Source organism: Mus caroli, unplaced genomic scaffold (genome assembly GCF_978045245.1).
Source record: "Mus caroli unplaced genomic scaffold, Mus_caroli_1 scaffold_8, whole genome shotgun sequence".
Classification (NCBI taxonomy): Eukaryota; Metazoa; Chordata; class Mammalia; order Rodentia; family Muridae; genus Mus; species Mus caroli.
In genome coordinates this window covers 127,348,946-127,365,149 of record NW_028227263.1, presented here as the reverse complement: position 1 = coordinate 127,365,149, position 16,204 = coordinate 127,348,946, and the positions used below count along the sequence as shown (strand labels likewise).

Sequence of the window (16,204 nt, the reverse complement as noted above, 5' to 3'; positions counted from 1 at the left end):
GGGGGCGGGGGGTGGCAGGATGTAGAGCCGGGTGTGTGGTAGGAAGGGAGGTCTGGGTCTGTGATGGGGCAGCTGAAAGGGCCTGGGTGAGCAGGTTGCCAGTGTGGTTTTTCCTGGAATGGAAAAGCAAGGGGAGGAAGAGGTTCTTAGGACAGCTGGGACATGGGTCAGTAGGTGAGAAGCTCAGCTGTGGCAATACAGATGTGACCGATAATGAGAAAAGCCACAAGAGGGAGACAACTGGGAGTCAGGAGGACCACCTATAATCCCACCTCAGCTGTAAAACCAGCTTAAGGGTAGCCTGGGCTACATGAGATCCCATCTCATATATTAATTAACTAACTAATTAATTAAATGTTTCAAACTCACAGAGGCCATACAAAACATAGAATAAAGCTGGGTGTGGTGGCTCATGTCTTTAATCCTAGCACTCAGGAGATGGAGGCAGGCCCATCTCTGTGAGTTCTAGGCCAGCCTGGTTCACATAGTGAGTTCCAGGACAGCTAGGGCTATGTAAAGAGATCCTGTCTCAAAATAAATAAATACATAAATAATAAATGCCAAGGCATGGAGCCTGTAAAACGTCAGTGAGGTTAGTGTCATCATATAGAAAGTGTCAATAGCAGAACACAGGTGGGCTGGGTCTGTGATATGTGACAACCAGTGTTTTCCGTCATATATTGTTTATTTGGATCTCATGAGACAGTCCCCCTGGGTAAGCCAGGCTGGGTTCTAAAGCTCAATTCTGGCCCCTGAACCTCCCACGTGTTGGGATATAGGTTTGCGCCACCACACCCAGGTCTTCTTTCACATTTTTAATTTGCCCAGGAAATTCAAAACCATTCTCATGCTTGCATGATACTTCCGGTGTTGACCTGTACGTATTTTCTAGCCAACACATACACGCATGCACACACATTCATTAAGCTGAAAGAACACATTATGAGACAGGACACCTCTGGCCAGTGATGTGACTCACCAGGTAAAGGTGTTTGCTGCCAAGTCCGATGACCTGGGTTCGATTCCAAGGACCTTCACTCATGGTTGCAATGAGAGAACCAATTTCAACAGGTTGTCCTCTGACCTCCACACATATACCATGGCATTTGCCCAGCACCACCCCCTCACCCCCCACAAAATAAATAAATACATGCTTTTAAAAAATTAAACAACACATTTCTGTACCTTTTTTTAAAAAACAATTTATCGAGTAAGCCATGCATAGTTGTTTTTACAAAGCTTGGATATGTTGGGTTCCATGAAATACCATTCTTGAAAACACAAAATTGTAGAAATAAAGGATAGGTCGGACACAACAGCACAGGTCTACAGTCACGACACTTGGGGGATGGTCACAGGAGGATCTGGAGTTCAAGGCCAGACTAGCCTACATGAGACCAAAAAAAAAAAAAAAAAAAAAATCAAACACAGAAAAGAAATAAAGGGTGGGTGGCTACTGGTTGCCTGGAGTTGGGGGCTGTAGCTTACTTATGTGATATATCCATAAGCCCTGGGTTCCACTGAGACCTGGGTTCAGACCAGAACCATAAAAAAAGGGGAGGAGGAGGAGGAGGAGGAGGGAAAAAGAAGAGGAAGAGAGGAAGAAGAAGGCCGGGAAATTCTCTTGTTCTCTGTTATCCACCCACCCCCTGAAGGTCATCATTAGGTGTATCTGCCTAGCCACTGCAGGTGGGCAATGTAGCCAAGAAAAAAAAAAGCCTTAGAAAAAAAGCCGAGTACTATCTTAATGTGATGCTTCTCATCAAAGGAATTTATATTTATAATCTTAGCATTCATGAGGCCTGGGCTCAAGGCTAGTCAGAGCAACTTAGAGAATCGCAGAAAATTAAACATGCAAAGAGAAGGAAGGAAGGAGGAGAGGCAGGAGGAGGAAGAAGAGGAGGGGGTAGGAGGGCTGGAAAAGGAACAGCTAGGCCAGTTGTGGCTTCTCCTCTACACCGCCTGACTCCTCCGGGTTGAGGTGTCCATCGTGGACGGAGTGAAACTCTTGCTATCCCTGCCCACTGAATCCTCAGAGAGAGCGTTTCGTATGATGCTGGGGAGAGACCTTAGGAGTCGTCCATGGAAACCTTGGCCAGCCATGACGTAGATGATAGGGTTAACACAGCAGTTGACGTAGGCCAGGGACACGCACAGAGAGTTCAGCTTCTCCACCCTCTTAAAGGTGGGCGAGGACGGGGGCAGCCACGCTATCATCACCCCGGTCACCTGATAGGGCAACCAGAAGATAAAGAAACAGGTGACCACAGCCATCACCACTTTGAGCGTCTTGGTGGAGCGCGTGGCCTTGCGACTCCAGGTCCGGAGCAGGAGGAAGGTGTAGCAGATGTTAAGAGTGAGCAGAGGCAACACGAAACCCACCATCAGCCGCAGGATGGCCACAGCCTTCTCTTTGGGGAAGCTACCCCCACCATAGTTAACACCACATACAGTGTGCTCTGAGTAGGAGTCCTTATATGCCTCCCGGTACACGAAGGATGGAATGGTGAGGAGCAATGCTAAGAACCAGGCCACTCCACAGGCCATCCATGCCAGGCCAGTCCCGCGGACCTTCTGACACCAGATGGGCTTGAACACCAGCAGGAAACGGTCGGCACTAATGGTAGCCAGCAGCAGGATACTGGCGTACATGTTGAGCAGGATGAGCGAGGGCAGGACTATACAGGTGTTGGCATCAAAGTGCCAGTAGTTATGATTTAAAACGGTCGTGAACAGGACAGGCAGTGCCAAGCACGAGAGGAGGTCGGCCACCGCCAGATTCAGAAACCAGATGGCGTTGACGGCCCGTCTGGCCTCGAAGGCTGTCACCCACACCACCAGGGCATTCCCGGGTACTCCCACCAGGAACACCGCCGAGTAGATGATAAGGGCTGCAACATCCCCAGGTTGCCGCTTCGGGTGGAAAATGCCATCCGCAGGTATGTTAGGATCTATGGTTCCATAGTAATCATAGTTGATTTCAGAGCTGCTGTTATCTATAGAGTCCTAAGCAAACCAAACAGGTAGATTGTGTGAGTTGGTAGACACATTCCCAGGGAATGGAGGCCTTGCCCATCTTTCTGAGCCTCAACTCTACCAAGGGATGTTGAACACCTATAAAACCAGTATAGTTTGTAGATTTTATTTTGAGACAGGTTCTCTGTTAAATTACCCAGACTGGTCTTAAACTCACTCTGTAGCCCAGGATAAACTGAAATCATGGTGGTCCATCTACTTCAGCTGCCCAAATGCTGAGACTACAGGCATGGCTCTCCAGACCTGGGCTTTAATCAAGTATATGGATTGGGGTAGGGAAGTGATGAGAAAAAGTCTCACTCTGTAGACCAGGCTGGCTCCACTCTTACAGAGTTCCAACTGCCTCTGGCTTCTGAGTGCTGGGATTAAAGGGGTGCAGTGACTGACAAATGAGGTGTTATTTTAATTTGTCACTGTCTATGTATGTATGTGTATACATGTGCATGCCATAACACACATGTGAAAGCCAGGGGATAACTTCGTGCACTGCGTTCTCTCCCTTAACCTTTATGTGGGTCCTAAGATAGAACTCAGGTCACCAGGCTTGGGAGGTTACCTGCTAAACCATCTTACCATTGGTACTGTATGGGGGGAGGGGGAGACAGGGTTTCTCTGGGTAGCCCTGTCTGTCCTGAAACTCACTCAGTAGAACAGGCTGACCTCGAAGTCACAGAGATCTGCCTGCCTCTGCCTCCTGAGTACTGGGATTAAAGGTGTGTGTCATCACTTCCCAGCTGATGTGACTTTTTAAAAGTGTGTGTGTGTATGTGTGTGTGTGTGTGAGAGAGAGAGAGAGAGAGAGAGAGAAGAGAGGAGAGAGAGGAGGTGCCCTGGGAGGCTAGAAGAGGGCATTGAACACTTTGGAATTACATCTGGTTGTGAGCTACTCTACATAGGTGCTTGGAACTGAACTCCTGTCCTCTGTCAGGTACTGTTGACTCCTGAGCTACCTCGCCAGCTCCTAGTGATAAAGACTCAAAATGTGTATGAGGACTGTCCTGAGTTCAAGCTCAGCTTGACCTATGTGTCCAGACACTATACACACACACATAAATAATAATAATAATAATAATAATAATAATAATAATAATAATAATAATAATAATAATTTGTTGTTGTTGTTTCTTTGTCATTTAGTTCTTTGACAGAATCCACAGTACACCAGGCTAGTCCCAAAACTCACTATGTAGCTCAAGATGACAAACTAGTGATCCCCCTGCCTCTACCTCCTGGGTGCTAGAATTATAGATGTGTGTGCCCTGAATTTGGACTAAAACCCAAAGTTGGTATAAAGACAGGACAATGACATCTAATTTTGAAACACCTCATTGTTGCCAGTGAAGCTTTATCCTGGTGTCCTCAGTGGGCTGGGTTTCCACAGGGTGGAAATGTGACCATGATGTATAAACATACTGGGCAATGTGGTCCTTTGAGAACTGTGACCGATATCTGTGGGTTTGAGGTTTCCTTCTCAACCTTCCAAAGGCTGAGACCTTTAACACAGTTCCTCATGTTGTGGTGACCGCCAGCCATAAGATGACTTTTGTTGCTACTTCCTGGCTGTAAGTTTGCTGCTCTCTGACAGCAGATTGAGGACCACTGCTTTAAATGATCTTATATTAAAGCGGGCACGGCGGTTCATGGCTACAATCCTGACACTCAGTAACAGGAGGCAGGATGGGGAAGCATATGCAATGATTGCCTGCATTACAGGAAACCAGTCTCAAAGCATGAAGCCACAGACTCCAAACCCAGCACAACATTAAACTAGAAATGGTGACTCCCACCCCAGAATCTGGGAGACAGAGGCAACAGACCCATCCTCAGATGCACAGTGATCCTCATTACCAGCCTGGGCTACTGAAGAAAAAGTTTTATACATTTTCTCTTTGATTAAAATGATGGACAGAGATTCCAGGTAGTGGTGGTACACATGTTTAATCCCAGCATTTGAGAGGCAGAGCCAGGTGGATAAGCATGTATTTGAGGTCAGAGTGTTGGGCATAGTGAGTTCTAGGACAGGACAGAGCTGCTAACAAAGACAATGAGATACTGTCTTTAAAAAAAAAAAAAAAAAAAAAAAAAAACAACAACAACAACAAAAAAAAACAAAGCAAAAAAAAAAAAACAAAAACAAAGGGCTGAGAGATGACTCAGAGGTTAAGAGCACTGGATGCTCTCCTAGAGGTCCTGAGTTCAAATCCCAGCACCCACATGGTGGCTCACAACCATCTGTAATGAGATCTAATGCCCTAGTGTACTCATATACATAAAATAAATAAATAAATCTTTAAAAGAAAAAATAGAAAGAGAGAGAGAGAGAGAATAGTCCGACATTTTAATATAGGCGGGAAGCAGGCAAAGGCTCCACCCCCCAGCTAAGGAGAGGCTGTCCTTTGAATACTGGCTTTGGAGTTATCCCCTAGGGTCCAGACCTATGGGGCATACAGGTTCCTTTGCAAATTTCTCTGGCTCTGAGCCTCCCTTTCTTCCTTCATTATCTCCTTGACAGTCTAGCAAGCCACCCATTTTCCAAACCCCAAGTTTTGGGACTTACAATTGGAAGTGTAGGAAAAGTATTTGGGGCCAGCAAAAGGCAAAATAAGAAATAAGAACTAGCCAGGTGGTGGTAGAGCATGCCTTCAATCCCAGCACTTGGGAGGCAGAGGTAGGCAGATCCCTGTGAGTTCGAGGCCAGCCTGGTCTCCAGAGTGAGTTCCAGGACAGCCAGGGCTACATGATGAAACCCTGACTCAAAAAAACAAACAAAAAACAAAAGGAAGGAATGAAGGAAGGAAAGGAGGGAGGGAGGGAGGGAGGGAGGGAGGGAGGGAGGGAGGGAGGGAGGGAGGGAGGGAGAGAGAAAGAAAGAAAGAGAAAAAGAAATTAGAAGAGATGGGTCACCAGTTAAGAGCACTTGCTGCTCCTGTAGAGGACCGAGTTGTGACAGCTCGCAACTGTCCAGAACTCCAATGGCAGAATGTGACATCTGATCTTTGCAGGCTCCTGTAGGCACTTGGTGCACATATATACTCAACAGACACGCATATACATAAAACAGATAACTTTTCTTTTTAAAAACAGAAATAAGAATTAGAAGTAGATTTTGACACAGGTTTGGTGATGTGCACTTCTATGATCTCAGTACTGGGAAGACTGAGGTGGGAAAATCAAGAGTTCAAGACCAGCCTTGGTTACTAAGAATGAATGGGTGAATGGTTGGGTGGGTGGGTGAAAGACGAATAGAAAGATTTATAGATCAACGGATGGGACATAGATGATAGAAAGACAGGCAGATGGGTTAGGAACATAGCTCATCTGGTAGAGTGACGCTTATCATGTATGAACCCTTGGGTTCCATCCCCAGAGCTACATAGACTGGACACGGTAGTGCACCTGTAAGCCCTGAATCTATGTGGTGGAGGCAGGAGGATCAAGAGTTAAGAGCTGTTCCCCTAACTGGACTACCTTGTCTGGCCTCAGTGGGAGAGGATGCACCTAGCCTTGCAGAGACTTGTTGTGCCAGAGTTGGATAGATACCCAGGGGGATCTCTGCCTTCTCAGAGGAGAAGGGGGTAAGGTGGAAGGGACTCGTGAGGGGGGACCAGCTGGCGATCAGGATGTAAAGTGGGTGAATAAATAAATAAATAATAAATAAATAAATAAATAAATAAATAAATAAAAGAGTTAAGAGCTATCCTCACCTAGGTTGGGGGTTCAAGACCATGCTGGGCTAATAGAAGAATGGAAAATGCCTGGGTAGATGATGAATAGCTAGAGAAGAATGGTAGAGAAACAATGGATGGAGCATAGTTGATAGTAATATTGACAGATAGAAAAACAGATATGTAGATATGCAGATAAAATGATATGTCTATAGAAACAGAAACATAGATACATACAAAGATTTATAAGTATATACATGGGTAAACATATATACACCATAAACTACATGTGGGGACTCTTGGGGAGGAAACACAAGAATTTATAGTAATGCACGCCTGTAATGCCAGCACTGAGGAGGCTGAAACAGGAAGATGTGGGGCTCCAGACCAGCCTGGACTATGCATTACATTGAATGTCAGCCTGAGCTACATAGCAAGACCCCACCTCAGTAATAATAAATAACGACGACAACAAAAGAAGATAAATAAACTTCTTGTACTAGCCTCACACTTTTCTATAATTTAAAAATATTTCAGGCAGGAGGTGCACACCTTCAATCCCAGCACAGGAGGCAGGGGTGGACAGATCTCTGAGTTCGAGGTCAGCCTGGTTTATAGAGTGAGTTCCAGGACAGCCAGGGCTACACAGAGAAAAACAAAAAGAAAGCTAGAGAGAGAGAGACAGACAGACAGACAGACAGACCCGGGACCCAGCCACTCATTTCACTCTGGCTCACCCTCAGTTCTGTATCTTTCTACTTGTTACTCTGGGCATCCCCACATCCCCAGGGTCCCATGCTCAGGTCACTTGAGGATTAATTCTGGGCCCTACTGGAAACCTCACAGCCCAGACAGGGTGGAATGCTTCTCCTGGTATCTGCAGATCTCACCACCCTTACTACAATGACTCAGACTTCTGACACGGGCCTCTCTAACCCCATCTCTCATCCTTGCTGGCTGACCTTCTCCTTTCTTGCTTCCTGGCATGATCTCACCCTATCCTTTCCGTGACTTCATGAGGCAGAGAAAAAGATGCTGATCGTAAACTCCGTGGTTTCCTGGAGCTTCCAGATACAAACATCTCAGGAAGCTTTGGCCTTTACAGAGTTCCCTGCGAGGAGGGGAGATTGGCTGACTGTACCGCATAACTGTGATCCCAGCACTTGAGACGCTCAGGCAAAAGGAGCTTGAGTTTGGGGCCAGCCTGGGCTACCAAAATTCTGTCTCCAACATAAAACAAACAAACGAAGAAGGATATGAAGATGAAGAATTAAGAAGGAGGAGGAGGAAGAGGAGGAGATGATAATGATATTTTGAACTGACCAAAAGGGACTGAGTAAGTTAGTAATAGCCTCTAGGTAACAAAGCACTATGCAGTTTTTAAAAGAATAGGGTCCATGTTAATGAAATGATACAGAAAGGTGTTCGATATCTAGGGCAACTTTGTTAAAAATAGGAAATAGCAGTGGGCAATGCACAATGAATATTACCTGTAGAAGGAAGGATGCACAACATGTGCATGAATGTGTGTGTGTCCATTCACGTGTACATACAGACTAGCCTCACATACTTACAGTAATGGCTACCTCTAAGGAAGGGGCTGGGACTCGGGAATTAAGAGAGTTTTCTCCTGGGCTGGAGAATGGCTCAGCAGGTAAGAGCACTGACCGCTCTTGGAAGGTCCTGAGTTCAAATCCCAGCAAGCACTTGGTGGCTCACAACCATCCATAATGAGATCTGATGGCCTCTTCTGGAGTGTCTGAAGACAGCTACAGTGTACTTACATATAACAAATAAATAAATCTATAAAAGAGAGAGAGAGAGAGCTTTCTCCTGCTTATATGGTTCTTGGATGTGGAATACAATATATGTAATGTATTATATGCATACATAATATGAACTATTATAGAAGATGTCATTGTCCCTCCGTATACACAGTGTCCATGTCTGTGGACTCAACTAATCATAGGGTCAAAATATTTTTTAAGAAGGAGAAAAACAATTGGGAAAAAAAGACCAAGAAGGAAGTGGAGAGATGGTTCAGCAATGAAGAGCACTGTCAGCTTCCGCAGAGGACATGTGTTCACTTCTCAGAACCCAAGGGAATCTCACAACTGCCTGAAACTCCAGCTCCAAAAATCCAACACCTTCTGCCCTCTGAGGGCATCTGCACGCGTGTGACAGACAGACTCAAAAGCATACACACAATTAAAAACAAATCTTGTAAGACAAATAAATAAATGATATGAAAATAGTTGCTTAAAGAATATGAACTATAGCCAGGCATGGTGGTGCATGCCTTTAATCCCAGCACTCGGGAGGCAGAGGCAGGCGGATTTCTGAGTTCGAGGCCAGCCTGGTCTACAGAGTGAGTTCCAGGACAGCCAGGGCTACACAGAGAAACCCTGTCTCGAAAAACCAAAAAAAAAAAAGAAGAAAAAGAAGAAGGATATGAACTATTATACAATATATAATATATAAAATTAACATATATGTGTGTATATATGGAGAGAGAGAGAGAGAGAAACCAGAGGTGGAGCAGGAGGACAGGAAGTCAAAGCTATCCTTGGCTACATAGTGAGTTCTAGGTTCAGCCTTGGCTACATGAGAACCTATTTCAAAATAACAATAATTAGCCTGGGGCTGGTGAGATGGCTCAGTGTGTAAGAACACCTGACTGCTCTTCTGAAGGTCCTGAGTTCAAATCCCAGCAACCACATGGTGGCTCACAACCATCCATAAGGAGATCTGACTCCCTCTTCTGGAGTGTCTGAAGACAGCTACAGTGTATTTACATATAATAAATAAATAAATAAATCTTTTTTAAAAAAATAAAATAAAATAATTAACCTGGTCCTTAAGTTTACATGCTTTTTGTATTTTCTTTTGAGACAGGGCCTCTTTCTCCTGAATGCTGGGATTACAGGTATGGGCCACTTGTGAGGGGCTTTCAACTGCTCTTTTCTTCATTTAACACATGCAACCCTCATTGGGCTGCTACTATGGCCACACCCACTCTACAGATTTTAAAAAGTGGGGCTCTAGGTTAGTTAGAAAACCTCCCAAAACCTATCAGCAAGAGCAGGGGTGGGGCAGAATCCCAAGAGCCAACTCTTTAAAAGGCTATACCGCCTAATGCGTGGAATGCCATTGGGATAGTATATGTCTGTTCAAAGGCTGTGTTGCCCTTGAAATACATGGATATTCTATAGCTCCTTTGTTGATAGTTTGCTATGTAGTAAATCTAAAGTGCTTTGCAAGAGGACTAGCATACAATAAGCACTCAGTAAATGCCTATTCACAATATAAAAAAAAGTATTCATTCAAAGCTAGGCAGCGATGGCACACGCCTTTAATCCCAGCACTCAGGAGGTAGAGGCAGGAGGATCTGTGAGTTTGAAGCCAGACTGGTTTATAGAGCAAGTTCCAGGGCAGCCAGGGCTACACAGAGAAATCCTATCTTGAAAAACCAGAAGAAAAAATTATTCATTCAAAAGAAAAATTATGTTTAGGGGCTAGCCATGGTGGTATATGCCTGTGATCCCAGCACCAGGGAGCCTGAGGGTAATCATGTGATTTAGACCACTGGGCTACATAGTGACATCCTGTCTTAAAAGATCAAGGACTGAAATGTTGTAGAGCCCCTGCCTAGAATCCCCCAGTGAGGAGCTGGGGGCGTGGCTCAGTGGTAGTTCCCTGGCCTAGAATCCCCCAATGAGGGGCTGGGAGCGTGGCTCAGTGGTAGAGCCCCTGCCTAGAATCCCTCAGTGAGGGGCTGGGGGCATGGCTCAGTGGTAGAGCCCCTGCCTAGAATCCCCCAGTGAGGGGCTGGGGGCGTGGCTCAGTGGTAGAGCCCCTGCCTAGCATCCCCCAGTGAGGGGTCTGGGGGTGTGGCTCAGTGGTAGAGCCCCTGCCTAGAATCCCCCAGTGAGGGGCTGGGGGCGTGGCTCAGTGGTAGAGCCCCTGCCTAGAATCCCTCAGTGAGGGGCTGGGGGCATGGCTCAGTGGTAGAGCCCCTGCCTAGAATCCCCCAGTGAGGGGCTGGGGGCGTGGCTCAGTGGTAGAGCCCCTGCCTAGCATCCCCCAGTGAGGGGTCTGGGGGTGTGGCTCAGTGGTAGAGCCCCTGCCTAGAATCCCCCAGTGAGGAGCTGGGGGCGTGGCTCAGTGGTAGATCCCTGGCCTAGAATCCCCCAGTGAGGGGTGAGGGGCATAGCTTAACCATAGAGTACTGGCCTAAGAATCCAGTCATGGGCTGCAGAGATGGTTCAGCGGTTTAGAGCACTGATTGCTCTTCCGGAGGTCCCAAGTTCAATTCCCAGCAACCACATGGTGGCTCACAACCATCTGTAATTGGGTCTGATGCCCTCTTCTGGTGTCTCTGAAGAGACAATACTACTCACATATATAAAGTAAGTAAATCTTAAAAAAAAAAAAAAAAAAAAAAAAAGAATCCAGTCACGCCCCAGCCTAATCAGGGACTCTACATTTCGGGTGGTCAATAAAGTGATGACATCTTCAGAAACGTTGTGTAGAAAGGAAAAAGACCCCACCCTGTTCTGGAAACCCCAATTGCTCGGGGCAGACACAGAGGATTGGATGGGACAGAAGAAGGATGAAGAAAGCGTGTACCCTCCCTGTCATCAAGTTTTCCGTTTCCTCTTTTGTGTGGATGAAGCAAGACCGTATCTTCTGTTACAGTGGGGCCAAGTCACAGCTGGTCTAGCACCATGCCTCAACCTCAGGTCCCAGGCATGGAGAGGGACCTGCCTAGAGGGTCATGACCATTAACCACAGAAGGACCCAGGCCATCAGTGCTCCTGCCTGGGCTTCCTCTAACTTTTCTGGTAATGAGCGTTCTTTCAAACTGGCTGTCAAGACTCTCAACATTGACCTTCCTTAGATTTCTTTACATGTTTACTAGGCTGACCTTGAACTCACAGAGAACCTCCCGATTCTGCCTCCCGAGTGCTGGGATTAAAGGTGTGCGTCACAGCACCCAGTCTCTGCTTGGCAGTTTTAGAGTCAGCGTAGGAGATGGAACCCTGGGCCACACTCAGGCTAGGCAGTGAGCTACAATCCCAACGGGTTTCTGCAATTGTTTCATTCTTCCTTCTTTTATTCACACTGTTTGAGTTTTTGTTTTGTTTTGTTTTTAGTCTTTGAGACAAAGTCTCAACAAAGTTGCCTAGGCTTACCCCAAATCTCAAGCCTCCTGCTAGGAGCTGGGATAGCAGGTTTGAGCCACCACCTTGGCTAGTTTGTAAAATTATTTTTTGTTCTTACTTTTCTGAAGTAGGGTCTCATGTAGTGTAGCCCAGGTTAACCTCAAAATTACTTTGTAAGATTGAATTTCCAACCCTTCTTCCCCTTCCTAAGTGAGAGATTGCATGTGCCACCCCCACCCAGCTGATGGGGTGCTGGTCATTGGACCCATGGCTTCCAGCACTCCCACGGAGCACTCTCACACCTGATCTCTACCTCCAGCCCATTTGTCTCTCAACACAGTATCCCATAGTGTAGCTCACACTAGCCTAAAAGTCACTATGTAGCCTTGACTGCAGCATCCTGCCCCAGCCTCTTGAGGGCTCAGATTACAAGTGTAAATGAACATGCCCAATTTCTAGAACTCTTCAGTTAGGAGAGCTGACTCCAGGGTTTCCTGTCCTGAAGAACCTTCTTGAGTCTACATCTTGGTGAGGCCGCCGTGGTTCCCATAAATCCCCTTAGTCCCTTGGCCACATCCCATCCTCAGAGTGTGAGCTCAGGGGCAAAGAAAGTCAGACAGGGAGAGGAATCAGTGAGATCACTAAGAGAAGTCAGATAGTGAGAGGAATCCACTCACCATGGCTCCTCCTGGGTTCTGTGGTAACCAACGACGGATGCCTGAAGGTCCCTGTCACCCAGGCTGTGCTTTTTAAACCCTCAAGAAGAGATGCAGGCAACTGAGAGGAAATGACTGTCTTGTCTCCTGGAGGTGCTCATTGGTCACTCACTGACCATCCTAGCTGGGGCTCCCTCCACCGGTACTTACCCAGTACACCCTCAGCACCACCCAGTACCAACCAGCCAGGGGAGAGACGTCAACTTGGAAAAGAAAGGAAGTCTCTGGCCCCAGAAGGGGAAAAGGCAATTTCCAGGACCTCTTCACTTTTGGGGACACAGCTGCTTTTCCTGGCCTCGTTCCCCAATCTGAGGAGGAATCTACCTCTTCTGAAGGAAGTCTTGGAGTTTCTGGGGTTTTGATACAGAGGATTAGAGGATAGAAATAATGACCACAGCTCCCCAGCCTGGTGGCTTTTATAGCAAAAAAGCACACAGAGGGCTGATGAGATAGATGACCAAGGTCTTGGAGTTTTCTCCTAAGGGGGTTAGGGAGATGTGTTAACTCAATGCTAGCACTCAGGAGACTGGGGCAGGAGGATCACCCTGGGCTGCAGAACGAGACCTGCCCCAAATAATAAAGCAAAGCATGCTGGGATCCTGGCTTGGTTGGTTAAATGCTTGCCTAGCAATGTACAAAGCCCTGGATGCCATTCCCAGCACCACATAAAACCTGATGTAGTGCTGCATCCGATCCCAGCACCCAGGCGGCTGAGGCAGGAGAATAAGTTCAAAGCCATCCTCCTAGCTGCACAGTAACTTCTAATCCAGAGTAGGTTTTGTGAGATCCTGTGTAGCAGTGGTTCTCAACCTTCCTGACACTGTGACCCTGAAAACAGTTGGTTCCACATATTGTGGTGACCCCCAACCACAAAATCATTTCATTGTTACTCCATAACTGTAATGTAAATGTCAGATATACAAGATATCTGAGATGTGACACACACACACACACCCCAGTGGTCAGGACCCACAGGTTGAGAACCTATGCTTTTTAGCAAAGACCAAATTGGCTTAGGTTAGGCACAATTATACATGCCTCTAATCCTATTACTTGCACAAAAGCAAGAGGATTAAAAATTCCAGGCCACCTGCATAGGAAGGACCAATTTAAAAAAAAATAAAAATAAAACAAAACCTATGGTCACATGTGTGGTATTGTAATTGCAACACTCTGTAAACTCGAGGCCAGTAAGAGCCACATAATGAAAGCCTATCTCAGGGCTGGGGCGCGTGGAGCATAAGAGAAGAAATGTCTTATTCTGTCTTAACAGCCTAATTAATCCTTTGTTGTGTTTTCTGTTTGTTTGAAACCTGAAATCTTCTATCTTCTCTCTTCTCCTCCCACATCCTACCCTGAGCACCTGACGCATCAGCCGCATGAGACCACAGGACCCCAGAACTCCTGTGAGTATGCAGCGAGATGGGCCGTGAAAGGAACACACTCCGGAGATTTCCACGATGTCTATAATCTCAGCATTTGGGAGGTGGATGCAGGAGACACCATAGCTCAAGTTCATCCCAAGCAATACAGACACCATCTCAAACACTCAAAAACAGCCAGGTGTGGTGGCACAAGCCTGTAATCCCGGCACTCAGATGGCACAGACAGGCAGACCTCTGTGAGTTTGAGGTCAGCTCGTCTACATAATGAGTTTCAGGCCAACCAAAGCTATATAGAAAACTACCTCAAAACAAGAGTAAAAACTAAATAAAATAAATATGTAGCCTTACTGATTTGTTTTCTAAACTTGTGTGTGTGTGTGTGTGTGTGTGTGTGTGTGTGTGTGTGTGTGTGTAGGTCAGAGGACAAACTTGTAGGACTTATGTCTTTCCACCATGTTGGTCACAGGAATTGAACTCAGGTCAGCAGGCTGAGCAGCAAGCACTTTACCCACCGAGCCATCTCTCTGGCCCCTTTTCTTGGGCAGGGTTGAAATTTTTTGACTTACACAGTGGAAACCAAAAAAAGCTGAAAATTTTCATGACCCAATAGCATGGGAAGTGTGAGCTGTCCCTCATCCACAGCCCCAGTGCCCTAGGAAGCCTGTCCCTTGCAGGAGTGCATGACCCAGCTGAGCAGGTGGCTGCAGTCCATTGTTCCCCTCAGGGAAGCTGAAAGTCCATCATAGGGTGGCAATCAACAACTACTACCCTGTGGTGCTGAGTGAGGCCCCAGGCCGCAGCCACAGTGGCTTCTAAGGCAGGATGTGGTGGACTGGTCATTGCAGAGCTGAGATACAAGTGGCCTTCCATGCTGATCCGATCTGGCAGGCTTGCAAGAGGTTCTAGTATCTGCTCTGCCCAAGAAGCAGGAAGCAAAAGACAAACAAACAAACAAAAAAACACAGAGGGGGAGGAGAAAGGGGGGAGGGAGAGGGAGGGAGAGAGGAAGAAGAAGAAGAAGAAGAAGAAGAAGAAGAAGAAGAAGAAGAAGAAGAAGAAGAAGAAGAAGAAGAAGAAGAAGAAGAAGAAAGAGGAGGAGGAGGAGGAGGAGAGGAGGAGGAGGAGGAGGAGGAAGAAGAAGAAGAAGAAGAAGAAGAAGAAGAAGAAGAAGAAGAAGAAGAAGAAGAAGAAGAAGAAGAAGAAGATAGAGATGAAGGAGGAAGAGGAGGAGGAGGAGGAAGAGAAGGAAGGAGGGGGAAGGAGGAGGGAGGGAGGAGGAGGGCTGTGGGAAGTGCCAGGGGTGGAGAACTGACTGTTGAAACCTGTCTTCTGACTGCTACTTGTGCACCATGTACCATGGGTGCACACAATAAATAGACAGATAGATAGATAGATAGATAGATAGATAGATAGATAGATAGATAGACAGACAGTAAATAATATAGTTTATTTATATATCTTCTATTAAAAGTATTATATAGGGCTGGTGAGATGGCTCAGTGGGTAAGAGCACCCGACTGCTCTTCCGAAGGTCCAGAGTTCAAATCCCAGCAACCACATGGTGGCTCACAACCATCCGCAACGAGACCTGGCACCCTCTTTCTGGAGTGTCTGAAGACAGCTACAGTGTACTTACATATAATAAATAAATCTTTAAAAAAAAAAAAGTATTATATATACTAAATATATATTTATTATATCTTTATAGGATATACATTTACAATATATTATATATAAAATAGGTAACTTATATATAAAATATAAAAAATAAATTATTTAAATAAAATGGAATTTTAAAAGCTAACTAATTAGGCTTGGGCACACAATAAACAAACAAGTAAAATGTAATTTTAAAAGTTAACCAATTAGTCCAGGCAGAGGTGACCCACGCCTTTAATCCCAGCACTTGGGGAGGCAGAGGCAGGCAGATATCTATGAGTCTAAGGCCAGCCTGGTCTACAGAGTGAGTTCCAGGACAGCCAGGGCTTCACAGAGAAACTCTGTCTTGAAAAACAAAAAGAAAAAAAATTAACTAAATAAAAGTGATTGTGTTAGTTTTCTGTGTTGGCTGTAACAAACAATCGGAGGCTTGTGGCTTACAAGGCTGAAAATTTACAATCACTCTGCCAGAATCCATAGGTCTGAGAGTCATGGGGTCATGGGGACCCAGGAGAGCCCGATAGAATGTCCCAGGAGGGTCTGGACCTCTTTTCCAGTTCCTTGTGCTCACTGGCTGT

At 46.1% G+C, this 16,204-nt stretch overlaps 1 protein-coding gene across 1 annotated transcript; it reads right to left on the bottom strand.

Annotated features, from left to right (window-relative positions):
* Window positions 1–1,405: 1,405 nt before the first annotated feature.
* C5ar1 (complement C5a receptor 1) lies at window positions 1,406–12,589 on the bottom strand. Its single transcript, XM_029479968.2, has 2 exons — window positions 12,544–12,589; window positions 1,406–3,006 (listed from the first exon to the last, which is right to left on the bottom strand). Exons 1-2 carry the CDS (start codon window positions 12,544–12,546, stop codon window positions 1,954–1,956), a joined length of 1,056 nt encoding a protein of 351 aa, XP_029335828.1. The 5' UTR covers window positions 12,547–12,589; the 3' UTR covers window positions 1,406–1,953.
* Between the last annotated feature and the right edge of the window lie 3,615 nt (window positions 12,590–16,204).